General features: G+C 39.7%; 1 protein-coding gene across 11 annotated transcripts; it reads left to right on the forward strand.

The window, feature by feature from the left end:
• Window positions 1–1,727: 1,727 nt before the first annotated feature.
• Window positions 1,728–26,287, forward strand: LOC9269925 (uncharacterized). Of its 11 annotated transcripts, none has more exons than XM_026024388.2 (22): window positions 1,728–1,853; window positions 10,738–10,816; window positions 11,265–11,354; window positions 12,281–12,343; window positions 13,047–13,109; window positions 15,933–16,029; window positions 16,122–16,225; window positions 16,323–16,361; window positions 16,883–16,966; window positions 17,084–17,145; window positions 17,889–17,991; window positions 19,309–19,458; window positions 19,891–19,959; window positions 20,038–20,094; window positions 20,164–20,424; window positions 23,352–23,420; window positions 23,572–23,673; window positions 24,398–24,468; window positions 24,573–24,776; window positions 25,046–25,139; window positions 25,548–25,844; window positions 25,941–26,287. In XM_026024388.2, the coding sequence occupies exons 6-21, from the start codon at window positions 15,939–15,941 to the stop codon at window positions 25,842–25,844; spliced, it is 1,857 nt and encodes a 618-aa protein (XP_025880173.1). In that variant the 5' UTR covers window positions 1,728–1,853; window positions 10,738–10,816; window positions 11,265–11,354; window positions 12,281–12,343; window positions 13,047–13,109; window positions 15,933–15,938; the 3' UTR covers window positions 25,941–26,287. The 11 variants fall into 11 exon arrangements, with proteins under 11 accessions (XP_025880173.1, XP_015630879.1, XP_015630883.1 ...); XM_066308975.1 differs by lacking the exons at window positions 1,728–1,853; window positions 11,265–11,354 and adding exons at window positions 9,905–10,132; window positions 10,372–10,440 and having other exon boundaries at window positions 16,117–16,225; XM_066308976.1 differs by lacking the exons at window positions 1,728–1,853; window positions 11,265–11,354 and adding exons at window positions 9,905–10,132; window positions 10,372–10,440 and having other exon boundaries at window positions 10,738–10,813; window positions 16,117–16,225.
• The last annotated feature ends 894 nt before the right edge of the window (window positions 26,288–27,181 follow it).

Here is a 27,181-nt window from a genome sequence, read left to right on the forward strand (position 1 = left end):
CACAGTGGCGGATCAGAATATAGAGTTATTGGAATCATTACACAAATATAGTGGTGTTAAGAGTAATTCTTGTTTCTAGAGTGTATGAGCAAAGAGATTAGCAAGAAGTCACCGGTGTCAGCTGACACCAATGCTTACACTATGGATCCGCCACTGCTTACACCTAATATTCAAACAAAATATTCTTTTAAATTACTTATTTAATCTACAGTCCAATTACACTATTATGTTCGTGATAATTACATATCGCAACAAGATATTACACAATTAGAGTAAAGGAAAATATATATGTTGTGAATTACTTTTATTATACGTGTAAATTACTTTTATGTATTACATAGGTAAATTACTTTTATACTTGATTAAATTACTGGTAAAATATTCATAAAGTTATAAATAGTTTATTTTATTGGTAAGTTGCTGATTAAATTTATTTTTTTGACTGGCTAATGTTTTTATCCCAACAATAGATTTACTTTTATTGCCGTAACAACTTACAAGGGCGCCATCAATTTGCAGTTGCTGCTGCTTTTCAGCAGTACTAGCCTGATGCTTATAAGCATCAGCAATTCCATTGTTTTGCTTATGGCTGATTACTGGATCTTCTGTGAACTTTTGAACTGATGCATTGCCTCTGCTTTGCCTGCCTCTGTGTGCGTTGTGTGCTCGTCAGCACTGACTCCAGATGCGTGGCCGTAGATAGATCCCGACATGTATAGGGCCCACTACCAATAGCTATTCGCATTTAGGCCGTAACAGCGAACCGATGGGCTTCTGCTGCAAAACAGCAACCGCAAAAGCGAACCGATGTCAGCCAAATTTTTTTTTCTTTTTTTAAGTTACTTTTATAATATATATAAATTACTTTTTGGTTTTATTGAATTTACTTTTACATGTCTAAGAAGTAATTTAATAAAATCTAAAAGTAATTATAATTATATATATTATTATAAAAGTAATTTGTAATCTTTCATCAAAATATAATCATATGAGATATTTTTATAAAGATTTAATTACAACGAACATAAAGAATGTAGATAAATAAGTAATTTAAGAGATTACTTAAATTATGTTGTAACATACTAGATTTTTCAAGATAAATTTTTTGCGAAAATATTTAAAGTCGATGTTCTTCGTTCTTTCGAATTGGAGCCTCCCAATTCTTCTTTTGTTCCCTCTAAGTTTCCGACTCCCACATAACCTTGTTTAGTTTCCCTCACCAAACAAAATCCGAGATATCCCAAAGAAAATTCCCAAAATCATCAGAAGAGCTCATGTTTATTTTAAGTTAAACCGGAGTCATCATGCAAATGTTCTAAGATCCCAAATCCCATCAATTCCTATTCAAAAATATCCTATCAAAATTCCATACAAAAATCTCTCCAAAAATTCAAATAGAACACTGTGTTTCTTCTCGGGCCGAGTTCCTTGCAATCCAGCCCATATTCCGGATTTCCTTTTCCCTGGTCACTCTCTGTGTTGGGCTGTTCTAGCCCATGTCCTGGCCCAGCCTAGGTAGGCCGGCTCCAGCCGAGCCGCTGCAGGCCGACGCCGCTCAGGGCCGCTCGCGCTACACGCGTGCCGCCTCGTGCCTTTCCCGTGCTCGCACACGCTCGCCCGTGCCGCCTTATACCAGCCACGCGCCGATCTCCGATAGCCGTTGCGCGAATCTTAGCGAGAGGCTATTCTCCCTTCCTTTTTCTCCTTCTTCTTCTTTCTCTGGAAACACCGAGCACTCAAGCTCATCCCTGCCCTCAAACCTCTCCAAACTGCTGCCAAGGTCACTGGCCAAATCCACCGTCGCCGGCCCTTTTTCTGCCACAACAGCACACCATCAACTTTTCCGCTCATCGGTGAGGCTTCTTTCTCTATTTTCCCTCTTTTTCCGCTTTTGTATCGAGCTTTTCCGAAGCTCCCATGGGCTGTCATAGCCATCACCGTGGCCAACACGTCCAGAATGTCCTCTTTATCAACTAACCACAAAAATGGAACCTTCTCATCCGGGAACGCGTTTTGACGCGCTCACCCGCCCGCGTTCACCACCAGAGCTGCCACTTCCATGCCCGGTGTCACCATAGCTCCAGATCTGGAACTCCTGTTCCGGCCGGTGTGGGTGTCGTCTCTGAAAACTAACAACAGCATCGAGTTCGCGACCCTTGAGAACGTGTTTTGCTCATGATGTCCTTACCTATCACCCACCACAGCCTAGCATCCACCTTCCTACTTTTTCCCTGTTCTCTATTCCCTTGCCCCTAGGTTCGTCTCACTGAAGAAGATGAACAGTAGTACGTGGTACTGTGCCATCATGGTTGAATCCAACCATAAGACAGGAAACAGAGCTAAACAAATCTGGCTAAGGCTCTGTTTAATGGTTCAATAATTTTGCCTTCGGTTCACCTTTGGTTCGGCCACCTCTAGACACAATTTCTTCCGGTTTCCAGTACCCAAACCTCTGCATCATGTCCATTCTTGTATACACCATAAACCCCTGCTTTACAGTGATATTTTGTTATTTGAAACCATAGAACTTCTAGTGCATCTTTCCACAGTTCTGGCTCCAACCTTCACCATTTATTTTAATTTTTATTTATAGTATTTTTCTTATAGGCTTATTTGGTCGTTTCTTCTTGTGCGTACGTTAGATCGCGTTGAAGATCCCACTGGACTCGTAGGAACTAAAGTGGACCAAGAAGGCTACGTTGAAGCTTCCGAAGGCCACGTTCCACGAGGCAAGCCACAGTACCAATCTTTGATCATATTGAAACCTAGTAGAGAACCACTTAGTTATTTTATGCATTGAGTATTTATAAAATTATTTTGCGTATGAATTATTTTTTAATAAACTTGTTAGTTTAATTATTACCCATTGTTATATTGTTATTATTGGCCAAATCCATGGATTGCTATATCACGTCCTTTGATAACCTAGGTGTAGATTTATATACTTCACAATAATATTCTAGTGGATAAGACCACCAAATATCTATACTCATATACATGGTTTACCCGTCGTCACGTGGTGGCGTATCGGGTGATATAAAATGTGTTATTTGATATGAGTCACTCGCCTGGAGTGATATGGAAGTTTAATTCCGGGTGAAGATGGATGTTGTGGTGTGTGAGGCCGTGCATGTTGTTATAATTATTTTGTGGAAAGTGTATATTTACACTTAAAGTATGCACGGGCCTGTGCTAGTTTCAGTGGCTTTCCCCGGATATAAGGACTACCCCCTTATGCCATGGAAAATGATGTAATTTGCGCCCATCCACAGGACTGAGTAATTAGACTTAGCCTAGTACATTGTCCCACTGTATGAAAGACTGTAGGGTGGCTCTATGAGCAGGTCTGGGGTGGACATGTGGAAGGGGCTTCGGCCAGGTTGACATGATCCACAACGGTGGAACCCGTGAAAGCAGCGACCGTCTAGCCTTGCTTAGGCCCAGCAAGTGCCTGACTGCTAGGACGGATCAATATCCCACTGGGCAGTAACTAGTAGTAAGTGGGACTCTCGAACGGCTATGTTGTCCTCAGCCTTGCAAACTATTGACATCATGTGGGTAAAGCTGGGCAGTCTCTGCAGAGATGAGTCTTAAATCATTCGAATGTGCCGTGCTTCCGGTTAAGAAGCTATGTCATTGGGTGATTCCTATTTATCATGGTATGAGTAGATTTTAAATTAAAATATGGAATATGATGAAGATGAGAATAAATGGTGATTAATATTGCTACCGTTTTAAAATGATGATTTACAATTGTTTGCGAATAAAATGTTTGATAAAGTAGGGAAACACTATTTATAATAGGCTTGTTATGCAACCTCCTTGATGAACTATATTCTTTGTACGCCTTGCATATATTCTATTTGTATTATTATGAATGTGGCTTGTTAGGTACCTCGGTACTCACCTCTTACATAAAATGTGGTTCAGACGATCAGTTCTTCCCTGAGGAGGCGCAGGAAGGGGAAGAATTCTATGGTGCAGACGAGTTCTTGTTCTAGGTCGATCTGCTCTCAAGCGTTGCCTGTGGTGTTTTTATCCTATTTTGTGTTTGGGTCTTTTGTTTGTAGGGAGTGTGTTTGGCCGGTCGGCCCCTAAAACCTGTCTTAGTTATCTTTTATGTAATAATTTCTGTAAAAACTTGGGTATATGTATCGAAAGCTGTTCTGTATATCAATCTATGCGCGATCGAAATCCTAGACGGTCGCGGGTGGTTTCGGGATACTATACTCAAACCGGGTATCCCCACAACTGTAGACTGTATTATACACTAAAGAAATAGAAAGAAAATCAAATTTTATGTATGGCCAAAATCAGAAACAGTCAAAATGATACTACTTATACATAAATTTTCATAAATGTTTTTGTTCCTACTTAAAATACTTGATTTATCTGATTATTCAATAGTAGACTGATAACTAATGTGTTAGAAATATGACTGAAATGATGTTTGGGGGTGTGGGGGCGACACGGACTGTAGCTGGGTCGGCCGACCCGCCCTGTCCAATGGGTGTGTCTGCCACTGCACTTCGTAGTAGAGTGATTCCGTAAATAAAGTGTCATGACTTCAATACAAAATCTAGATAATCAGTATAGTTTTGGTCATGTTCCTCAAGCGCAAAACTGATACAACACATACCTCATCTTTCAAGACTAGTGCAAATGTAGTCCTAAGGCAGTTTGGATAGCGGTTTTGACTGACGAGGCATCCACATGCGATGGACAAAGAGAATGACATTGGAGACGGTGCTTCTTGACGTGGTTGAGCACGACACGTGTGCCTCAACATCGGTGGTGGTGAAGTTCTGCTCTAGATTGAAGGTGAGGTGGTGAAGCAACGCCTCCCGCCGCTGCTCCCCGGTGCTCCCCTGTCACCGCTGAGCCACTCAGCCTCAGCCTTAGCCTAGTAGGCAGGATTACAGGAGCTCTTGCCTGACAAAGGACAAGATTAACATCACTGCTAGGCTCCGGTCAAAGCTCCCTTGTGTCACCTCATTATTGTTGTTTCGGATCGGGTCCGCCAGGTCCTCCTCCTCCTTGTCCCACCACATGCTATAGTCTCGGCCTCCTCCCGCAACAAAGACCACCACTGTCTCATGGATCTAGGAGCGAGATCTCTATCTCTGTCTCCTCCCTTTGTACTGATGAGAGGAGCCAATTGATGAGAACGACGGTGATTGGACCTACATTAGCCAAAGGCCATCGGTGGTGGAGAGGCTCCTCTTGCTGCTGGGGCGACTGCTGCTCAGCGAGATGGCGTCGCATCCTTTGTGGTCTCCATGAGCACTTGGCAGTGGGAGGACGGAGAGGGGTCCAACGCTAGGACTGGTGTGGGCGTGGCAAAGGCGAGCTAGGGGTCTGGTGCTGGTGATGGAGTAGTGCACACCGATGAACCACATTGTTGAGCCCCGCCTCGTCCCCTTCTCGATGTCCTCTCCCTTTTCCTCTCCTTGTTGTATGAAGCCACCACCGGTTGGACTCCGCCATGGAAATAGCCACGTGTTGTGGTGCAGCTACTGGGCTTCGGCGAGTTCGTTCCTAGCTCCAGCGAGCGCATGCCGCTGTTAACACCGAGGAGGCCACCACCATTGTTGTCCAATGCCTATCATGGCGAGGAGCTCTAGAGAGGAAGCGAGTGAAATATTTACCTTTACTGACATTTGGAAGCGAGTGAAATGGAGAGGGGTGCCACATGCTTGCTTTACTCTCTTTTGGACCAAATTTAAGCTGGTGTGGGTGCTTAAGTTTGCACTGAGGAGGGTGCATATATGATGAAAATAGATAAACTAATGCTAAAAGATTTTCTTAACCGGGTTCCTGGGTCCCCCCTTTAACATGAACCTCCGCCCCTGCTTTTATACAATTGTCACGTAGGCGACACATCATCTCGAGTGGACAAAGTTAACATGACATATAGGACAAAAACATCATCCAAACAGCCAATGGACCTCATTTTCGCTTGTTTTGCAACATGAGGGATGCGCTATATCAAGTTTTATTATACTGTACCGGGTTTTATAGTTGTGGGAAACCATTCAAACTCGAACATTGGATGGGGGATGCAAATGAACCTTTTTTTTGTGGGAATGAGTGGCTCACTCGTGGGTGGTGTAGCACATATGGCATACTGGGGGTGTGACCTAAATGAGCCGACTTGTGATACAATCACGCAATGTTGCAGGCTTGCAGTTGTAGCCACGACCACGTGGCGCCGACAACTGGGCAGGTCTAGACGTATGGTCACCCGTCACCCTAGTACTAGGGGTGGACGAAAAACTCATGACTCGTTAGTTCACTCGGCTCGTGACTAACTCTGCTCAGCTTAACTCGGCTCGTTGTATTTTTCTAACGAGCTGAGCTAGCATTTTAGCTCGTTAGAGATAACGAGCCAGCTCTGACTCGTGAGCTGCTTGTGAGCTTAGCGTGTTAGGGTAGCCCATAAGCACCTTACTACACAGCACACATCGTGACACACCTCAGTAGTCTACAGGCCTACAAATATAATCTTTCTCCCAACTTGCGGCCCATAAGGCCCAAATATAAACCTCCAAAACCCTATCCATCTACCATCTCAAACTCTCGAATCAATCAATCAATCTCTCTCTCTCTCTCTCGATCCCCTTTTCACGCAGTCCAGCGGACGCGGCGACGCCATCTCTAGCCTCCCTTCGCCCCTTGCCGCCAGCTAACCACGCCACTTGTCACCTGCACATCCTGCCACCTGCCGCAGGCCTGTGTGCACCATGGAGGAGAAAGACGAAGTGCTTTCAACACCAACAAGCTTGGAATCCCGAAGCAAACACCTAATAATATGACATCGTCCTTATGTCGTCAGCTAATGCAATGGAACAAAGGTTGGACTGGTTGTGTGTGCCCTTGTGCTTGCAGAAGTGGTGCTGCTTTGTGCTGAAAGCTTGAAATATGTATGCATGGATGGAACTTGTAGTTGTTTTTGTTGATTTGTCTTATTGATTCACCAATTTGCCTGCAGTTGTATTTTTTAGTCACTGGCTCACGAGCTAAACGAGCCAGCTCGAGCTATCCAACGAGCCGACCGAGCTAAACTTCTATGGAGTACTAGCTCATTAGGCCATCCATAATCGGTACCCTCAACCCGTGCCCTTGCAAACGACGCCTGCTTTCCGTCGCCGGGTCATCCATTATGAGAGAGGCGTGACCCCTAGCAGAGGAACGCGCGCCTCGGCTGCTTTTCTAGAGACACCGCTCGGGGCTACGTGTTGGAGGAGGGCGTGGCTCGTGGACACGGCTCCCGCTCCACAAATTTCCCCTTCCACCCTCGGTCTTGTCGCTAGCAGTGGGGAGGAGTCGGAGGCGACGGCGACAACCGCCACCATCTCCTCCCCGATCTGGCTAGGGGGGGGGACAGATCCGCCCGCTAGGGCGCCGGATCTGCCGCCCCCGACCGGCGACGGCGCGAGGAGGAGGAGATCGGGGAGGCGGATGGCGCGAGGTAGAGGAGACCGGTGAGGCGGAGGAGGCGGACGGTGACGACGCTGTCGGCCACCCCCGTCCCTCGCGCCGCTCGCCGTCGACCAGTGCGTCCCGCGCGCGGCCCTCCGTCGGCCACCGCGCGGCAGCGGGCGGCGGCGGTGGGAGCGGCCTCGCAGCGAGAGGGAGAGGTGACGGTGGTGGAGGGAGGTGGCCCTCGCAGCTGCCGGCGATGGCAAGCGGCTGAGCAGCGAGAGGGAGAGGCGAGGACGGGCAGCGACGGGAGAACGGGAGAGAGGGAGACGAGAAAGGGAGAGATGGCAAGGACGAGAGAGATGGGAGTAAATGAGGGGGAGAGAGAAGAAGAGAGGGATAGTATAGTAAAATACCTACGTGGGCTTTTGGGTTAGGGACACTCGTTGGGCTTCTAGGGGTATCTTTCATTGTGATAGGAGTTTCCCTACGTCTAGATGTGTCCCAGATTGTGGATGTCCTTAGGATCGTAACGAGGATCGAGCCGAGCCGAGCTGAAACGGCTCGATATCCGGCCCTACCTAGTAGGGATGAAACTGGTTCGGATAGTTTCCGTCCATCCGGACCAATTTTCGGATTCAGAAAAATTCGATCGGAACTATCCGGAATTTCTTGGATTCGGAAACGAATTCGGATTTTTTTCTCGGATATGAAAACGAATACAGTAAGGGTGATATCCAACGGAATCGGAAAACGGTCAGAAACTATCCGGGATTTTTCATTGGATATTCGGGAATATTTTTTAGAAAAAAAAACTGGAACCCTAGCCGGCCGTGCCCGCCCACCGCCGGCCGCCGCGTGGCCGGCGCCAGATCCGCGCCGCTGCGGCCGCCCACCCCGCCCGGCGCCGCTGTGGATGAGGAAGTGAGAGATAGAGAGAGAGAGAGAGAGTAGAAACTGAGAAAGAGAGAGGAGAGGAAGGGTCAAGAGAAGAGTAGATAAGGTTGGGGTAAAAAAAGGTGGATTTTTTTTCAATGTAAAAATCAATTTTTTTTATATGTGGCTCTTTAAAATGAATTTTAAGGCATTAAAATCAACTCGTAAGAAAAAGTTGTCAAAAACAAAGTTGTATAATTTATTGAGATCTACCATTTTTATTTTGGTCATTTCTCCATCCGAGTTTGATTAAACCATATAAAATTTGAATTTAAAAATATAAGAAATTCAAATAATTTTCCGGGTAGTAACTGATTTCAAATGAAAATGTTGTCAACAACAAAGTTGTATAACACATCAACATCTACAACTTTTGTTTTGGACATTTTTCAATATGATTTTGTTTGAACCGTTTGAATTTGAATTTCAAAATATGACAACTTCAAACAATATTTTAAAATACTAAATGATTTCAATTGAAAAAGTCATCAACAACGAAGTTGTATAACTCATCAAGATCTATAACTTTTATTTTGGTCGTTTCTTCATCCGACAAAGTGATAGTAATATTGTTTACAAAATTTACATCTGTCTCATCTGGTTCTATAAACTATATAAGAGAGATATGTAAACTTTGTGAACAATGTTACTATCACTTTATCGGATGAAGAAATAGTCAAAATAAAAGTTGTATGTCTTGATGAGCTCTACAACTTTTATGTTGATGACTTTTTCAGCTGAAATTAATTACAGCTTCAAAATATTATTTGAAGTTTTGAAATTCAAATTTTTAGTTGATAAAACAAAGTCACAAGAAAAAATGACCAAAATAATAGCAGTAATAACACAATAATATGATAGAGTATGATTTTAGAAACATTTAGAAAAAAGAATCATCTAATTTGGAGTTCATATGAGTGAGATAAACTAGTCTCAAATTTTCAAATTTATTTTTGCATACGGCTTCTTAAGTTACCCGTATGGAAAAATTGATTTTTCCATGTGGGTCCTTAAGTGGTCCACGTACAAACAAATGAAAAAAATTCAATTCTGAAAAATAATCACTCGAATTTTTAAAAACTTTCAATTGAAATGTTCAACCCAAAATTTAAAATATTCAACCAATTTTCAAAAATTTCAATGCGTCTGCGAAAATTTCAGTGATACACATTAATTTATTTAATTTCATGATAACATAAATTGTATGAAAAGTAAACATAACATTTTCTATCTCCCCTTGCCCTTATAAATAGAGATAAAATTTGAAAATACTGACGTTTTGTTTTTGAAAACTAATGGCTATATTTCTTCCTCGATTTAAGAAACTTATTTTGAGGGGTGTCGATATTTTGATAATTATTCGTTACCGTATTCGTTTCGATTCGTATTCACTCTGTATCTGCATTCGATAATATTTGATTCCGTTTTCGTATTCGGGTTTCCAATTCCGATTTCGATTCCGAGAAAAAAAATAAAAATAAATATGATATAGCTAGTTTCCGACCGTATTCGATCTGTTTTCATCCCTTCTGCCTAGTACCGTGTCACCGTTCGATCCCCAACCCCAACCGAGGCGCGACCCACGCGACACGCCCGGCGCAGAGCCCTCTGCCTCCCCCACGGCGGCCGTCGTCTCCTCCGCCGGCGTCGTCCCCCCCCCCCCCCCCCCCCCCCGCGCCAGGCCCCGTCCCCCCGACGACGGCTGCCGGTACCACCCTCCCTCGTTGCTCCGGCCCAGTATCCGTCACCAAGCGTCCCCCTCGCATCCTTCTAGGTCAGGGGCCCTGCACTAGTTCTGTTCTCACCTTCTGGACTCGAAGTTAATTACCTGATTGATTCATGTGTGTTGCCGACTTTACTTCTATTTATCATTAATTTTACTGTTTTTAGTTGTTGATTGGTGAGATTTGGTAGGCAGCAATTTTGTCTTACGGGATTACTTCGGGGGGAGGTTATGCTCATGTCATGTGTATTAACCAAATTTCTGAAAATTCGATACATGTCTCTACTTAGGTTGTTGATTTCATCCTACGAAATGGTCATTTCTGCAACATTTGGAGTCAGTCGTCACCTCTCTCCAATGTAATTTGTGTATAGCGCTTCTGAATTTTGAGCTTTCCAACAAATCTTCAATAACAGACGATATACAGATTCATCTTACAATGAGTTGTGACTTGTGAAGACACCTTGTATTGTATGTAGAACCGTGCAACCGTGGCATTTAATCTGCAGTTCTTCTTCTCTGCACAAGCTATGATTTGTCTTAGGGTTATTTTGGCCAGTTCGTAACTCAGAACAACCTTACAGCGAGCTAAAACAATCAAGTTTCCGAAAAGCAACTTCTCAAATCATTCTTAGTTAATTAACCACCATCTTCAGGAGGAGTAACAAATGGCTGAAGAGGCAAGTGGCGTGGATAAGTCCTCACTACTCTGTCGGGTTGAAGATCTACAACGTGGTAATATCCTTACCTGATAATATTAGTTGCCACATTCACTATACAAGCTGCTTTCCTCAGCTTATATGGTAGTGTCAGTATCTTCATGCTTTTTTCTTGATGGTTGTTATGGATGGCGGAACACTTTATGCGGTGGATCCAATTTTGTTTTTTCAAAGGGGAATATTTTGTTGAGACTATTATGTGATGTGCTGGTACTTTATCAGGAATTTGGTAGCCGTTCTGTAATTGATTAATAGTCAGTCAGGGAGAGAATTGGAATTCAGAACGGAAAATGGTAGATGATTGTTAATTTGGAGAGGAGGGTTAAGTTTATTTTCCTCAATATTACCCCTCGAGAGTTCTGTTGCATGTGCTGTTTGCAACCTTGCTTCTTATTATAGTTGAGGAGTTCTGCTGCAAATGTTGGTGCTGAATGTAGGAAGTTTTTTTTTTCTCAAAAATGCAGGAGTGCTGCATTTTATTTCATTAAGGAGGATATGCTACTTAGTAGTGGATGGAGTACTGGTGGTATATATGTGAACTACCGAACTATGCAGTGAGCAATTAAAACTATGGAGAGCATGTGCCATATTACTTAATAGTGTATGGAGTATTGGTGGTAGATATGTGAACTACTGAACTATGCAGTGAGCAATGAAAACTATGGAGCCTAACATGACCCATGGCAGGGATAATTAAATATATCATCTGGACATGCCTCTTGCATATAGTAGTTCATAAATTTGAAGAAAATTCTAGGTAATATTTGTGCTTCAACACTGAGGCTTCCTTTTTCAAGAGGCACTTGTATTAGTATTTGTGAATGACATCTTTTGTTGATGGTCCTGTTTGTTTTCCTTAGCCTTGCAAACATCTCAAAGTGTTATCTTGTCCTCATAACAGACCAGGCAATTCAATGTGCATGCTTTTTCAGAAAAAAAAACTACTGTGAAGTTTGAACTGAGTCGATCTTGAATTCTTGAGGCATTCCTCATAGCGGGACGTGCCCATGCTAATGAGATCACCAGCCAAACATGCCTGATGTGTACATGCAGTGATGAAATCCCAGGGTAGAAAACGTAGCTGGTCGGGGGACATAGGGGATCATTTGTAGAAAATGTAATTGCTTCTTATCTCTACATTTCTACAAACCATTTGTGTAAATGAATAGTTGTCTTGCATTCTGTTTCTCATCGTTACCTTTTTGCAGTTTTCTGTCACTTCATATTCTACCCTTTCCTTTCCAATGTTTCCCTTCCTTCCCAACATCTAACTCCAGGTTCCTGTTACACCAGTGAATGCAAAAAATATGTAAAGAGTTAGTGTGAAAATTAAACATAAATATGCAAATTAATTGTATTTTCTACTTATTTGATGCGCAGTGCTTGTATTTTGTTTTATGACTTGCCCCACTGTTAATGTTTTGTTATGTTCTAATGCAATTGCTTGCATATAATTAGCTTCTTTATATTTCTTAAACAGAAAGAGATGAAAAGCAGCATGCTTTGGAAGTATTTATCCGTCGGGTTGAAGGGCTCCAATATGGTGATTTCCTATTTGACATTCATATACTTGAATTCTCTGTTATACCAAAATGAAGCTTCCTTTACTGCTAGATTTCTAGGTGATTCAGCACTTGCCGATGTGCTTCTATTGTAATGATTATTGGTATAACTTGAAATCTTGATTACCTGATACAGTGGTGAACGATTTAAAGATTTCCTTACTGCTATGTTTATATTTTATAACCAGTTAAAACTTCTGGGTACCAGTTTTGTATCGCCTTCCCATGGTATTCTAGTGTTCCTGGTCAGCTAGTGACCGTTCTCTCTCCATCCTGATTATCTGATTGTTGTTCTAAATATCGTATTACCAATGTTGATTTTTGAGTCATGCATGACTCGGAACCTACAATTTCTAGCTACCTCGCTTCTAGCACTTCGTGGAGTCTTGTCCTGACAAGTCAATTTGTATTTACTCATAAAAACCTCTCCTATGGTACTGTTGGCCAATGCTATGCATCTGAGCATTGTTATGCCAGATTGACCAGTTCTCTTGTTGAACCTGATTGCAAAAGTGGGTAATGGTCCAAGTATGGGCTTTCTTATTTGATCTTTTTCTCACTCAGGTCTTAACACACATGGTATTAATATCTATGAACAATTGGATATCGATTGCATTTGTTGATTCAGGATTTCAGGAACATTGGTCTTATTCCCCCCCTCCCCCTCTTTTTTTCCCTCTGCAGATTTGGATGAGAAAACAGACCTAGTTGAAGTATTATCTCGTCGAGTTGAAGAACTCCAGCGAGGTACTCACAACATACAAGATTCTCATTCATTAATCAATTAATTTTTCCATGTAGTTCTCAGCTTCTCATCAGATAAACTCTCTAAAGTTCTTTCTCTGCTCAAGTAGTTCATTCATAGAGCCTAACTTGTAGCACGGTGTAACTATTAACCACTAAAAAAAATTAAACTAAGGACATCTGGCAGATAGTAGTCTGCTGGGGTTGCTTTTTTATATGCATTCTGTTTTAACTTATTTTCTGTTAGGTTTCAGTAGTTAAACGTTTGAAGAATACAGATTTTAATCTGTAGAATAAAAAATAAATATTATCCTGGAATTACGAAGTTATACTATTTAAACTTTGGCAAGAATATGTGCCATACCTAGATTGGTCATATGAAGCTGATGAGTAATTTTGTTCCAATGAAAAAAGTTCACATTAATATAATTTATATTAGGTTTTAGCGAGTAAGACTATTCTACAGGCACCCTTAGAGAAAAGCGTTAATTGGATCTATGCCATTATTACTTTTATGGTTCTGAAAAATGCCACTACTATTTAACTATTTAGAACCATGCCATTACAATTTAACATGTATTTGAGATGTGCTACTACATACCCTTTCATTGTACTCAGAAAATTTTTTGGACCAAATTACCCATGTGTTCCTCCTGCACCCCTTCTCCCCTGTTCATCTTTTCCCATCGATGGAGCTAGATTCGGACGACGCAGGAGCCTTTCTTCGTCCCTATCTCTTCCCTGGGGCAGCGACTTGGCAGTTGGCACAGGAGACGTTAGCCCCAAGCAGTAGTCAAGGTGGAGAGGTGAGGAGAACGCTCACCGTGGGCTCGACCGACGGAGATGGTTTCCCAGGTATTGGTAGCGAGGCCGGAGGCAGCCCCGTGCCAAAGATGACCGACGGAAGCCGAAGACTCGCTCGACGCTCCCCTCGTGCCTCCTTGCGGGCCTGTGGCCATGCAGCTGCGGACCGCCGCCGATGGAAACCATCTCCCACCACACCATCATGTACCAAACCATCGGTGGCTGTGGTAGCCGCGCACCAAATGAGGAAGCCTCCTCTCACCACTGACGAGGAACCCATCTCCCACTACGCCATCTTGGCACCTTCTCTATTCTTTCAATCAATCTGTTCACAGTTCTGCTGCACGCCAACTGTTTGTGAAAATGCTCACGAAAGCAAGGATCCCTCCAGTCCTGCCTGGCCAGATGTTGGTGCACAATGTTGTCACCTACTCCAGCGTTGCTGCTCCCTGTGGCCCAGCTTGACAGCGTGGGCACCAGCTCCGCTTGCACCTGGGCCTGTGTGAGCCTCCACGGCTCCGCCTCTGCGTACCTTGTCGTGTTGCTGGGCTTCTTAACCGGAGAAGCACCAGGAACCAGATCTAGAGAGAGATGTCAGGAGTGGAAAGAGAAGGGAAAGAAGGAAGAAGACATGGGCATTTTGGTCCACTAGAAATTTTTAGTGCAGCGAAGGGGTGTTCAGTGGCACATATCAAATACCCGTTAAATTGTAATGATATGGTTCCAAATAGTTAAATAGTAGTGGCATTTTTCAAAACCATGAAAGTAACAACTGCATGGATTCTCTCCCCTCCTGTGTGTCACCCATTCACCAATCCCATATGAGCCCCTTGCTCCATGGTGCAGCAGTGAAGCGACTCTCCTCTGCACATAAAGGCCAACACTGTTCCTGGCCTTCTCAGCACACCCTGTGAGTTAAACTGAACACGACTGTAGCTGCATCTAGTTACACCATCTGTTTTGACTTGCCACTTGCCAGGTACCTGACACATACGGCAGGCAACAAAAATGGTAGTAAACAAAGTGCAAAAGACTACTTGAGCTGCTGCCTTAGATCATGTCTCTGTCTGAGGATAGTAACCAACTGAAGCATATTACCCTACATTGTTTGCATTTAACACATTTGCCGAAATATATACATGTGCACTACAGATGATTTTACCCTTTGTAACACCCCATCTTCCAGAATCCACCAATGCATAGTCACCCCAGTGTTTTGGTTGGTTTCAACCACGCATACGCATAGCAGTCTGCTCACACTTTTGCCCTTGCCTGATGATCCTTTGGGTGTGTTTGATTATAGGAAAATGAGATCAATGGTTATCTTAACATTCCCTGATGTCCTAACTGTGGGAATTTGATCACAGGGAATGTGACATTCCCAGCATGCACGCGTGAGAAAAGATTCTGCATGCTAGGAATCAAGCTAACAATTTTTACAACCAGACACCCTTACATCATAATGTGTGGATAAACATCTGTTGAAATGAAGTTGGATGGTGAGGACTTGAAGTAGAAACAGTAGTAGGTGAAGGATAGATCTAAAATAGCCGGCCATGTGGAAGGCAAAATCTAGAGTTTAGGGAGTGGATAACTTGACCCTCAAGAAGCTTATCTTTATTCCTTATAGTTAGGAGTTGATGGTGGTTCTGTTTTGTCCTCATTCTTCGGTGGATGATAGTTATGTGCTATTTTTAGTGCCATTTGTAAATGGCTGCATTGTTTATTTGTGTATATTTTCAGGTGGCTGTATTTCTTGCGTGAATTATGCACACAATACCTTAAATTTGATTATCACAAGTATTTTTATATTTAAAGTTTGAGATTTGTGGAATTTCCGATGACAAATGACTGGTTATTCTATCATATATCATACTGCAGCTTTGTTGAGTGAATGGAACATTAAAATCTGTTTTCAGAAAGTTGCTCATGTGGATTTCTTTATTAAATAGTTCTTTGTTTCATCCTGTTTTATTGTGGTACTGAACTACGGGGTTACATAATATATACTTGGTTTGACAGAACGAGATGAACTTAGGAAAGATATTGAGCAATTATGCATGCAACAACAAGCTGGTCCTGGATATGTTTCTGTTGCAACTCGAATGCTTTCTCAGAGGTTCTTCCATATCTTCTGTTCATATTCCACTGCTGTTTACAGTAACAGTAGCATAAATAAAGCAATATGTTTATTCTAACTGTTCAGGACAGCTGCTTTGGAGCAGGATATTGAAAATCTTCAGAAGAAGTTAGGTGGATGTTTAAGAGAGAACCAAAATTTGCAAGAGGAGCTTGCTGAGGCTTATAGAATTAAAGTGTGTTTCGTACCCCCCCCCCCCCTCCTTTCTCTCTATACTGTCCTTTTCTTTTCTTTTGTTCTGTCTTTTTATGCTTTTGTAATTTAAATTTCAGAGTCAGCTTGCTGAATTACATGGGGCTGAGCTATCAAAGGTATCTTACTTTGACTTATACATCTGGCTGTTCTGCTTTCTCTAGAATGTGTTGCTTTTTGGTATCAATGAGAAATTTCCAGTGGCATGAGATTTTGCGCTTGTCCTCTATTATCCACAAGTAAGCAGTATAGTGAGTAACAGTTTGGTTATTTTAATGGGTGAAGAGTCATGAACTTGAGCTTCAACTGAGAAAATTTTCTTCTAGTCACAAGGCACAACTAATGCATACTATAGTAACTTAAATCTGACAAAATTATCAGAGAAATCCGAATGGAACCTTGCATAACCCGAGGAATATAAAGGATTACTCTTTTCTTCATATAGCATACCTTCAAATCCAATGCTAGTTCTACTTCAAAACCTGCAGCGCGACAATTAAACATGAGCCTGCGGTCAATTTTTACATATTTAAGGTCTTGGTGTTCGTTACTTAAGGAAATACACCAATTTTCTAAGTTCTTTTCATATGTATTCATGCTTATCTTTGAGGTGACATTCTTTTTGGAAACAATAATGCAGAACAAGGAACTAGAGAAGCAAGTAAGGTTTTTCCAAAGCAGCGTTGCTCAAGCATTTGCTGAACGAGACAATTCGTTAATGAAGGTTTTTTTTATTGAGTTTACCTGCCAAATCTAATTGTGCAGCAGGAGAGTTGATAACTGCATACGTGACTTTTGCTCTTTGTTACAAAGTGCATATTTTTTCTGTTGAAATTGATAGTGTGAGAAAGCAAAGGAGCGAGAAGAAGCAATTTTACAAAAGTTTGCCAAATTCGAGGAAAGGTACCATAATTTCCTATTCAATTTGTTTGATAGGTACCCTAGATTTATTTGTATTTCTCCATTGGAATGATCTAGAGAGGTTTGGTTTTCATACTGGATGATGGAATTGATAGGATGGCGAAGTTTTGCTATGTTTTCCTGCCAGTAACTTGATAGCAAGAATGTGCAGAAATTAATAGGTAGCAATTTTGCTCTAAGATCATGACCTCTCGCCAGTAACTACTACTATTTTTTTGGTTTCTTTTCTTTTTCAGTATATTAGTTGTCATGCATATATTAGTTTTTGGTAATAAAATATTACTAGCTATGACTGCAGCAATCTAAAGGACTGAAATGTATTTCAAGCGTGTGAAGAAGTATATGGCTAGTCTTGTTAAAGTATGGGTTCTGTATCTTAGTTATTTCATTAAGAAGAACGAGAGTACAAGACCTACAGATTTTTGGCAGGGAAAATGGAGTTTTATAGGGCTGCTGCTTAAATCTTCCCCTATTTTTGCTATGGCCTTTTTTTTAAGCATATGGTTTATCACTTTGTGCTTTTTCCCTCTGCTTTTGTTAATCCCTAAAGTTTATTGTTGGATTATTTCATGTATTTTATTTTTGCATTGTTGTGTCTTTTAAACATTTCAGCAATTGTAAGTGGAATGCTAACTTGATGTTTTAAAAGCTATTCTCATTATGCTAAACTTGCCTGCACAAGTTTCTGACGAGTGCAATGTATCGTAATGATTACTTATTGGCAGGACAAGAGAATATCAATCATCAATTGATGATCAGAAACGGTCAAACGATGCCTTACAAATGGAGCTGATGAGGCTTAAAGAGCAGACACAATCTTCCTTGAAAGTATGTAATTTTGTCCATTAGTGCGGTAGTGCCAATATCATATATCAGGAAATTCGTGCAACAACTTACGTCCAAAATCTTGGCAGTAACCTTGTTCTAGAAGACTGCTAATCCAGGGTGTGGGTGCTGAGATTTCTGGCAAAACCGATATTCAGAACCTTGAGAACAACTGATATATACCCAACCTAAAAACCAAGCAGAAATCTATGCCACCATATACCCAACTAAACAATGAAGTTGGTCAATGTCATCCAGCAGCAACCTATTCAGGCGAACCAGCATCACATACAGTTTCAACATCATTCCACCAACCAAGCACCCGCCTTAATATGTTAAATCTAGGATTTAAGTATTCATGCCTTTTCTTCTTCCAACCTTATAGTGTAAATTGATTTAAGCAGGACTATTATAGTATTGTACTATAAAAATAATCACGATCAACTCCTGAGTAGAAAATAAGATTCTTCCCCTTTTAAAAAAATGAAAATAAAATAAAATTCTTCACAGCATATTTCTTTCTGATCTATGGTGTTATTTATACTATCATACACCTCCAAGGTATATACTCTTTAAAATTCTAGATCATTTCTGGTACTCTGGGGTTCCCTAACTAGGGTGCTTCAGACTAAGCAAAACAAATGCAAATATCCATTAAAATTCTCAAAAGAGTTAGTTGCATGGAGTATGGTTTAATTGACTATTCCACTAAATTTCAAATATAAATTTGATCCGCACATTGAGAAACGAAAAGGACAGACATGTGACCAAATTTATGTTTTATTTAGCACTTTCTTTTCAGCATAATTTGTTGTATTTTGTTTCTCAATGTGTAGATCGAATTTACGTTTGAAATTTTGTGGGCTGATGAATGGAAGTACTCTATGCTATCAAATTTGTTCCTAATTATTCATTACATTCCGAATGGATTTTTATGGTATGGTGCACCTTAGTTGGGGTGCTCCATTGAGCAATAGAATCTTCTTATTTTAATCGATAATAAAGGGTATGTTTGGCACGGCTTTAGCTCCAACTCTACCTCTCCTGGAGCTAGAGCCCCACCAAACAGTTTCAGCTCCACCTAAAATGGTAGTGGAGCTGGTTGGAGCGCTCTCACAAAATGAACTAGAGAGGTGGAGCTGGGTTTAGGCAGCTCGACAACTTCACTCCAGACTCAATTCATAGAGTTAAATTTAGGAGTTGGAGCTCTACCAAACAGGCCTAAAATGTGATCTATCCTGTCTTAGTTAATGTGGAAATCCTTTGTAACACATGAATATACATTAGTTAATGTGGAATTAATGCTAGATTCTGTTTCAGGTTATTCAAAAATTTTATGATGTTCGTTGTAGAGACTCTGAATGCTCTGTGAACATTACTCTTGAAGAAAAATGTTCAGTTCTTCTGGACGATTCTGCTGATAATTGGAGTTTCAGCTCAGATGGAGGAACCTCAACTTCGAAGTACATTGTAAACTTAAAGCCCTTTATCCATTTCAATAATTGAATTCAAATTGAGTTATTACACATCTATGAATTGTTTGATTCTATATCCACTATTTAGGAGACATTTATCCTGGCGTACGCTCCAATTCTATGGTGAAAATAGTGCAAAAATGAGGGCCATGTTGATACTCTCTCTTTTTTTCTCTTTTTAGAGGCATTTATGCTTTGATCTTAAGCTTTCTTATATAACCCCCTTTGTATACATACTACTCGGATACTTGATGATTGTGGTGTTAAACAACTTTGCTTTTTCTAATTTGTTAAGTTAAATTATGCTACAGTTTTCAATTTGTTCTTTGACAAAGGATGCAAAGTCTAAAATGACTTACATTCAGAATTAGAGGCAGTAGTTTGTAAGAACATGCCCCATTGGCTAAGTAACTATTCTTTTTTATAGGCATCTCTAGAAGAAGAGAAAGATTCACTGAGAGCTAAAATAGCTAAGCTTCAAAACAATCTAAGAATGGTAAGACGATTTTTTTTTAAATGGTAGGAGAAGCGTAATCTTTTGGCTTTGCTGACGTATTTGTTTTTGGATGTTTAGGGCCTTGAAATTGAGCAACATTTGCAAAGAAATGCACGAGTATTAGAGAAAAGACAGGTATGAAAACTGAGATTATATTTCTTTGTCATGACATCTTTAATTTGTGTAGTACACTTTGGAATGCAGGCACTCTATGATGAGTTTATGAGAAATGGCCTTTCAACTCTTCAAAAGTTGCATATACAACAAAGGGATGACATTATGAAAATATTGGAAGAAGAATCATCTCAGTTGAGCACTGTTGTTAATGAGATTCAAGATAAGTTAAGTAAAATTCGTATCAACCCTGAAATCAATGAAAACCCTGTTGGAGAGATGCAATGCTGTGACAGCAGTTGTAAAGATGTACATGTTACTACAGATGTCAGCCCTGGCATCAGCCCTAAGGTTTGTTCAGTACACAATCCCAAGTCTCTATTGATAGTAAGCCTCTTCCATGATCTGGATATATGCTCACAGGTTGCAGCATACTCTCTGCAAATCAGCAAATTACCTAATACAATATGGTCATATCTTCTCTCCATGAACTGATTTTTTTGAAGAAAAAAATTCTGGTCAAGGCACATCAACAAAAAGTCTTTTCCGCTTGTTTGGACTTTTGCCGGATTTTAATATGATGGCTCCTTCCTATTCTAATTTTGCTTTTCTATTTGTTGATTTGTTGTTTGAGCCACTGTAGAATAACACAGGTAGAGCTTTCACATAGTTCATATTGCTAATTACTCCCTCCTTCCCAAATTGATCATCATGTAATAGAATTCAAAATTTCTCAAATTGATCATCATATAACTACATGGACACGGATTTTATCAGAATACAATTAATGCAGTATGGGAGAATGTGTGCATGCTAGGGTGTAATTGGCCTAGGGTTTTAATCGATGCATGCATTATGGTGTATTGATTGATGTGATTTATTTTGTTCTTGGTCTTTGTGCATAAACTTATATGATGATCAATTTGGGAAGGAGGGAGTAGTAATTAGCTAGACTCTTAGTCCATGATTTTGTCAGGACGCAACTTTTCCAGCTTACATGATTGAGTTGGTGATTGGTGTGCTCTACACCCTCTTCTCATATGTCCTCTGTAACAAGCTCACAGCAGGGCATGATCAAATAACAAGATAAAAATTTTCACTGCATACATTAACTAGCATAATGTCTTATGGTATAACATAAGAACTTTTCAACTATGGGTTTCCTCTTGTTTCTTTCTTTTCCAGGAGTTATCCTTAGTAGTCACCCTTTGCATTGCCCGGGCTTTCTGTTGCTTTCTAGCAGCCTTTGCAGCCTGCTCATGGCCACATCATCATCTGAATGGTAGTGACTTCTATAAGACTGAAATGGATGATTGAAGATGCACCCATGACATTAGCATATTGAAACATGAATTTTTGGTTGTGTAGGTTCTCCATTGGTGCATAATTAGACTGAGGATAATTCGACTTAGGCCTGCAATAAATAATATGTGACGCTTGGATGGGTTGCATTTAAAAAAATGAGACCAAAGAAAGAAACTCTATGAAAATTGCTCTATGTTGGGGTTTTCCACCAATCCTTGTTTTGCCAGAATTGTTTGCATTTGAACAGCTCAACCTTGACTGGTTGCTGTATTCTTTAAGGTTTATAGCTCATGTGTCCTTGAAAGAGTTATCATAAATTTTCTTTTTCAACTTTTCAGCAAGGTTCTTGTTGCCATGGGGATTCAAAACTGCATCTTGTTTTATTTTCATCCCAAATTGCTTTGCTCCATCTAGTTCATAACAAATTCTTTACTTTCTTAATTCAAGAAAATAATGTGATAGGAAGTTGGGAACTAACAACTAGTGGGATGTGTTTTTAGATAGAACTAGTATGTTGTGATGTCCAGTAGCTGTGTGAAGTACTCAAACTGTATACTTCATGTTACCAAGGATAAGTATGATTGCTGTAACTGGAGAACAGATGCTCAAGATTTGCATTTTCAAACTAAGACGTCAGTCAAGTATACACATTGCCAAAAGACCCATATGACCTTTGCTTTGGTGAGATATTATTTGAAATCAATCAACCTATTACAGTGGAAGAGTCAAATTTTACACTGGGGGTCAATTATCGCTATTCCATATGTTAGTGGGGCCATTTCTTTAATTTTTCCTTATTTTACATGCAAAGTTAAATCATCCCATATCTAACACATGGATTCGCCACTGGCCTATTGTACTATTAAGGAAAAGGTTAAAAGAAGTTGGCACTGTTCACCCTCAAGATCTAGAAATCACTGCCATAATGGAAAAATAAGAGAAAATGTATGCCATTTACCATGGTGGGCCTAGATTGCAACGATATAGACTAATTAGATATTTATTAGATCTGCTGCATTACAAGTATTTTCAGTAACAAACATGCAATTCTTGTTATTCTAGATGCAAACATATTTTAGTATCCAGCCATCCAATTGTACGGTAAATTCTAGTTTAACTCTAAGTCATTTTATAATGTATCCATGGTTGGTCAACTATGATTAAGCTGGCTTGGACCATGGTGGACTGTTCCTTTAGGCTGAAGAAAAATGTTAGATAAGCTGAAACTTCGGATGAAAATGCCTTCCCTTTGAAGTATTGAATAGGTCAACATAGTTATGTTTGCAAGTGTACATTAATCTAATTCCAAAAAAGTAGGAATCATAAACACCAGTGAAGCAACTGTTTAATCCTTGACCTTCTGCTTGGTCTAGTGACTGAGCCAAGTCCAGGTGTCCTTCATTCAGTTCTGTACTGAAAATACAAAGGAGGCAGACAAGGCTTTCAGACTAATAAGACTACAAGTATCTTTTCAAAAAAAAAGGGAAAAAGAAAAATACTACAAGTAGGCTTTGTACTAGATTCTTTGACTTGCCTGACACCAGTCTTGAGCTTTCCTTTGCTATACCACTTTTGGCTGAATAAAACAAGGGAACTACTCAATTTACAGACTTTGATTTGCTTGCTGAATTCCTCTGCCGTTGGGAAAGTACTTTGCTTTTCATATGAGCAATAATTTTTCTTTCTGGAAACGAAGTGACCAAGTGAAATTTCTCGCTTGAGTAAGGTCAAAGTAAATCCTCGATGGTAGCTTTTATAACATAAATAGAAAAAAGTAGAAACCATTAATATATTATAGTTGGCATATTTGAAAAATACATCTGTGTAATACCCAATATTCATATTTTCTATGCATAATACCATCTTTCCCTAAGATATCTGGGTTCGGATGCCTATGTTGTACAGTGCCTTACCTTTTTCTTAAGAAAACACTTCATATGTAATTGTTATTTATGTGATCGCTTGTGTTGAAGGGGGACATTCCTTCTGATTGTGCAACATTTGGTGAATCGGATGTGCTTGTGCAAGCTTTGCATGAGAAGGTACATTTCCATTGCTTTCCTTTTCTTTTGATTCTCCTGTGCCCACTCATGAATTGTGATATGAGTTAACTTTTGTCAATTTTTTTTATAGTTCTGATAGTGCTCTTTGGATTGAATAACCTTACGTTATGTTGATATCTATTACGTACAGATGGAGGCACTTATGCTCTTCTCACAGGAACAAGAAAGATACCTATTGGAGAAGCAGAGAAACCAAATTGTCATCGAGGAACTTCAGAAGAACTTATCTCAAGTAGTACCACTATGCTTTTGATGTGGTCTTACCTTTTTAGTTACAATCTTTACAAAATGAAGAATTCTGAATCATGGAGGGACACATTGCAATTTATATGCGATAATTTTATTTGACAGTATCATAAGATTATACAAGTATATTCTTCACTCCTAGAATCATTATTTGTTGGAAAAGAGAATTTGGGCCTTATGCTTCTTTTTTTTTTTCAAAAAAAACTAGATTATATGATTATGGGATATATCTTTTTGAAAATATCCAAATTAGTATGTTCACAACTAGACTGAATATACTGCTGGTTGGTGAGATCCTCCATGATTAACAGTGTGATTCATTTTGCTCTATGCCATTATTTGATAACTTATTTGGAAAACTAATTTACAATCTTTATGTATTCACCTCATTATTTCTGCAAACTTTGTATCGTTTTCTTGAATTTAGGGGGGGATTAAGGCCTATTTAGGGTAGCTTGATTAGAAGGCAAAGCTTGCCATAGTGTACAACAATTCACTTGTATGAGTTTGACCAAATTATGTGAGTTGTGGCTAGATTTATTTTTACGGACATTGTAGCAAGTTGACCTTAGGCAAGTTGCAGTTTTGGTTATGATTATTAGGCTCATGTTTGACAGTCCTGTTTTAAATTCTTCTATTTGATAGCATCTCTGGAACTAATGTTTAGCATTTTATGATGTGTCATAATGACTTTAACCTGTCGTGTACAGGTAAAAGAGGAAAAGGTTAAAATCTTGGTAGAATTAGCAAAACTTAAAGAAGAATATCTGATGTTGAAAGGGTAAGCCGCTTCAGTGCTTCTTTTGTCACTGGTACTTAACCCCATGATGTTGATCCATAATAGTACAAATTCTTATAACTGTGATATCCTTTTTGCTGATACAGAAATTCAACACCAAAGGATGGTCATGGGGCTGTTGATAATATGAAAATCATTCCTGCACATGATCGACAAGGGATGTTTAAAACTATCATGAATAGAACATCTCTAAGACATTGGATAAAAAAAGAAAACACTAATATTGGGCATGAGTGCTCTGATGAAAACGTTCATACAGTCAGGAAACATCACTCAGAGGATCTTGCAAGGTTTGTGCTCTATATTTTCAACATTGTTCCTATTATGTTTGGAGGCACAATAACATTAGATAACCTTTTATTATATTATTTGGAGGTATAATGTTTGATAATATTTTCCTTGCTCCTGCTGTCCAAAAATAGTAAAATGGTAGGTAGATGTAAGTCCACTCAAAGTAAGGAAATCACTCAAGAGAAACATTGACAGAAATGTTTATTTTTTGTATGCCACTCTTCAACCGTTGACTTGTGCTGTCTGCTTTGTTTGGTGCTGCTTACAGGGTTAAAGCTGAAAATGCTGCTCTTTTGGAAAGTGTTGCCACTATGGAACACCTCACTTCGTCAGTGCATAGACTGCATATTGTGCTTATGAAGGTAAACTCTTTTCCCTGATAGATGCAGCTTACTAGAAAGATGCAAAATGTTGGAAAGATATGTGGGCAATGCATGATACTTGGATGAACTTTGGGTAATTTGTTCCAAACAATATTTGCATATTCAATGGGACAAAAAGAATCAAAAAAGCTTGATGGGAAAGCAAGGTTCCATTCGATCTGAAATTCTGAAATGCAATCCTTTTAATTCTTGAATGTTGAGGATTTTTGCAGTTGCAAGATTTCCTATGATCAACAAATAAACATTAGTTAGTAGATATTATTTCTGAACTTGCATTTCATTCGGCTTATGAGACACTATTTCTGCTGCCGTGCTAGACTGCTAGCTTAAGCAATAATGTGGTGCAAAAACTTTACCTGCAGACTGTAATAATCTTTTTTTTTTCAGGCCTTTGAGGATGTCAAATCGGCTCACTCTTTAGAGAGTACGTATGAAGCGTTGAACAGTCTCATAACCGAAGCAAACCTTATGAAGACAGCTCTTGGTGTAGCTCTCCCCGTAAGCTGGTTAGGGGATTCATCAGATGCTATTACTAGTGATGCTCTCTATGATCCATCTGAATCACCTAAATCATCGAAGTCAGAGAAACAAGACCCCCTCAGCTCTGCGGGCATGGAAATGGTGGAGCTACTAATATTAGCTGCTGATATCCTCAAGGATAGCTTTATATTGAATAACAAATAGGTGTGAACACCGTTTACTTCGCTACATTTTGTTTAGATTCTAAGGATATAATTTGATGCCAAAAGGGAGAACTATATAGTTTGTGTATTTGTTTAGGTGAGAAGGATGTACTGCACGCCCATTGATGGCAAGCTGAGTATCTGGAAGCGCAAGGAGTGAGTTTACAGTCATACTTTTTCATGTGGATACTGTAGAATTAGAATACAGAAAAAGCATGTCCATTAAATTGTTTCCAAATGTCCGAACTCGTAGGAACTAAATTTGGAAACAAATGTCCGAACTCGTAGGAACTAAATTTGCAAAGAGTGTTGTAGTGCAATCAATAATTTAGTCCTGAAAGGGATTAACGTTTGGTGTATATACGTCAATTGATTGGAGTAATCACAGCTGTCCTGTAATAATAGAACTACTAAAGTTGATGAAATACGGATTATCGTGCGCTACCTCTCCATGAGTCCATGTAATGTTGCATCCCTCTAATTACAGTCAGTTTGTTAGCCCTCAAAGTTTCTAATTACAGTCAGTTTGTTAGCCCTCAAAGTTTCGTTTAGATTCGTGCAGGACTGTTTAATTTGCCATCGTGCGTGCAAGCACTAGTTCGTACTACATACACATGCACCTGTGCTGCTTGCTGTGATTTATCCGATCGACCTTTGCTATCTACATGTAAAATTACACTCTATTTATATATGTAATTTTAATATTTACATATGTAATTTTGGAATTTACATATGTAATTTCGAGATTTATACATTATAAATACATTAAAATTACATATGTAATTTAGGAAGTTACAATGTAAATACATGCCGACTATTTTTTGGTGAAAAATATGGCGCCATAAATATAGCTACACCCTTTATTTATTATCTTGTGAAGGGCCTCGTGAGCCAACCGTTTAGCACTGGATTTTTTTTTAATTATGGTCCTTTCAGAAAACAAAAAAAAATTCAAGGTTCTAAGCGGTATGATTTTTTTTTAAAAAAATCATTCATCAGTATTTTCTAGACTTCTCAGTATTCTAATATTTAACGCATTTATTTATGCATAATTGTCAAACTCATATGGATCCATCATCCATCGCCCCGTCCTTTTTCAGTCTCTCTGATTCAAAATATAAGATATACTTTTTAAGATAAAGAGTTTAACCAACAATTGTTCTATTAAATATTATTTATTTTTAATGTGATTTAAAAGTATAATCACAAGCAAATATTTTATAATATGAATCTAATAGATGTAATTTTGTGTCATAAAAATTAAATTCTAATGGAGTAACTATTGATAAAAGCATTGTCGAAACAAAATATTCCTACATTTGGAACCCTATGGAGTAT

This window comes from Oryza sativa, chromosome 3, assembly GCF_034140825.1.
Source record: "Oryza sativa Japonica Group chromosome 3, ASM3414082v1".
In the NCBI taxonomy this organism is placed as follows: Eukaryota; Viridiplantae; Streptophyta; class Magnoliopsida; order Poales; family Poaceae; genus Oryza; species Oryza sativa.

Bases quoted from the DNA above. Each gene is read 5' to 3' on its own strand.
- LOC9269925 (XM_015775393.3), top strand. From the start codon at position 10,750: ATGGCTGAAGAGGCAAGTGGCGTGGATAAGTCCTCACTACTCTGTCGG. The intron at 12,344-13,046 runs GTGATTTCCTAT...TTCCCTCTGCAG, and splicing joins GGTTGAAGGGCTCCAATATG to ATTTGGATGAGAAAACAGAC. The intron at 16,030-16,116 runs GTTCTTCCATAT...CTAACTGTTCAG, and splicing joins ACTCGAATGCTTTCTCAGAG to GACAGCTGCTTTGGAGCAGG.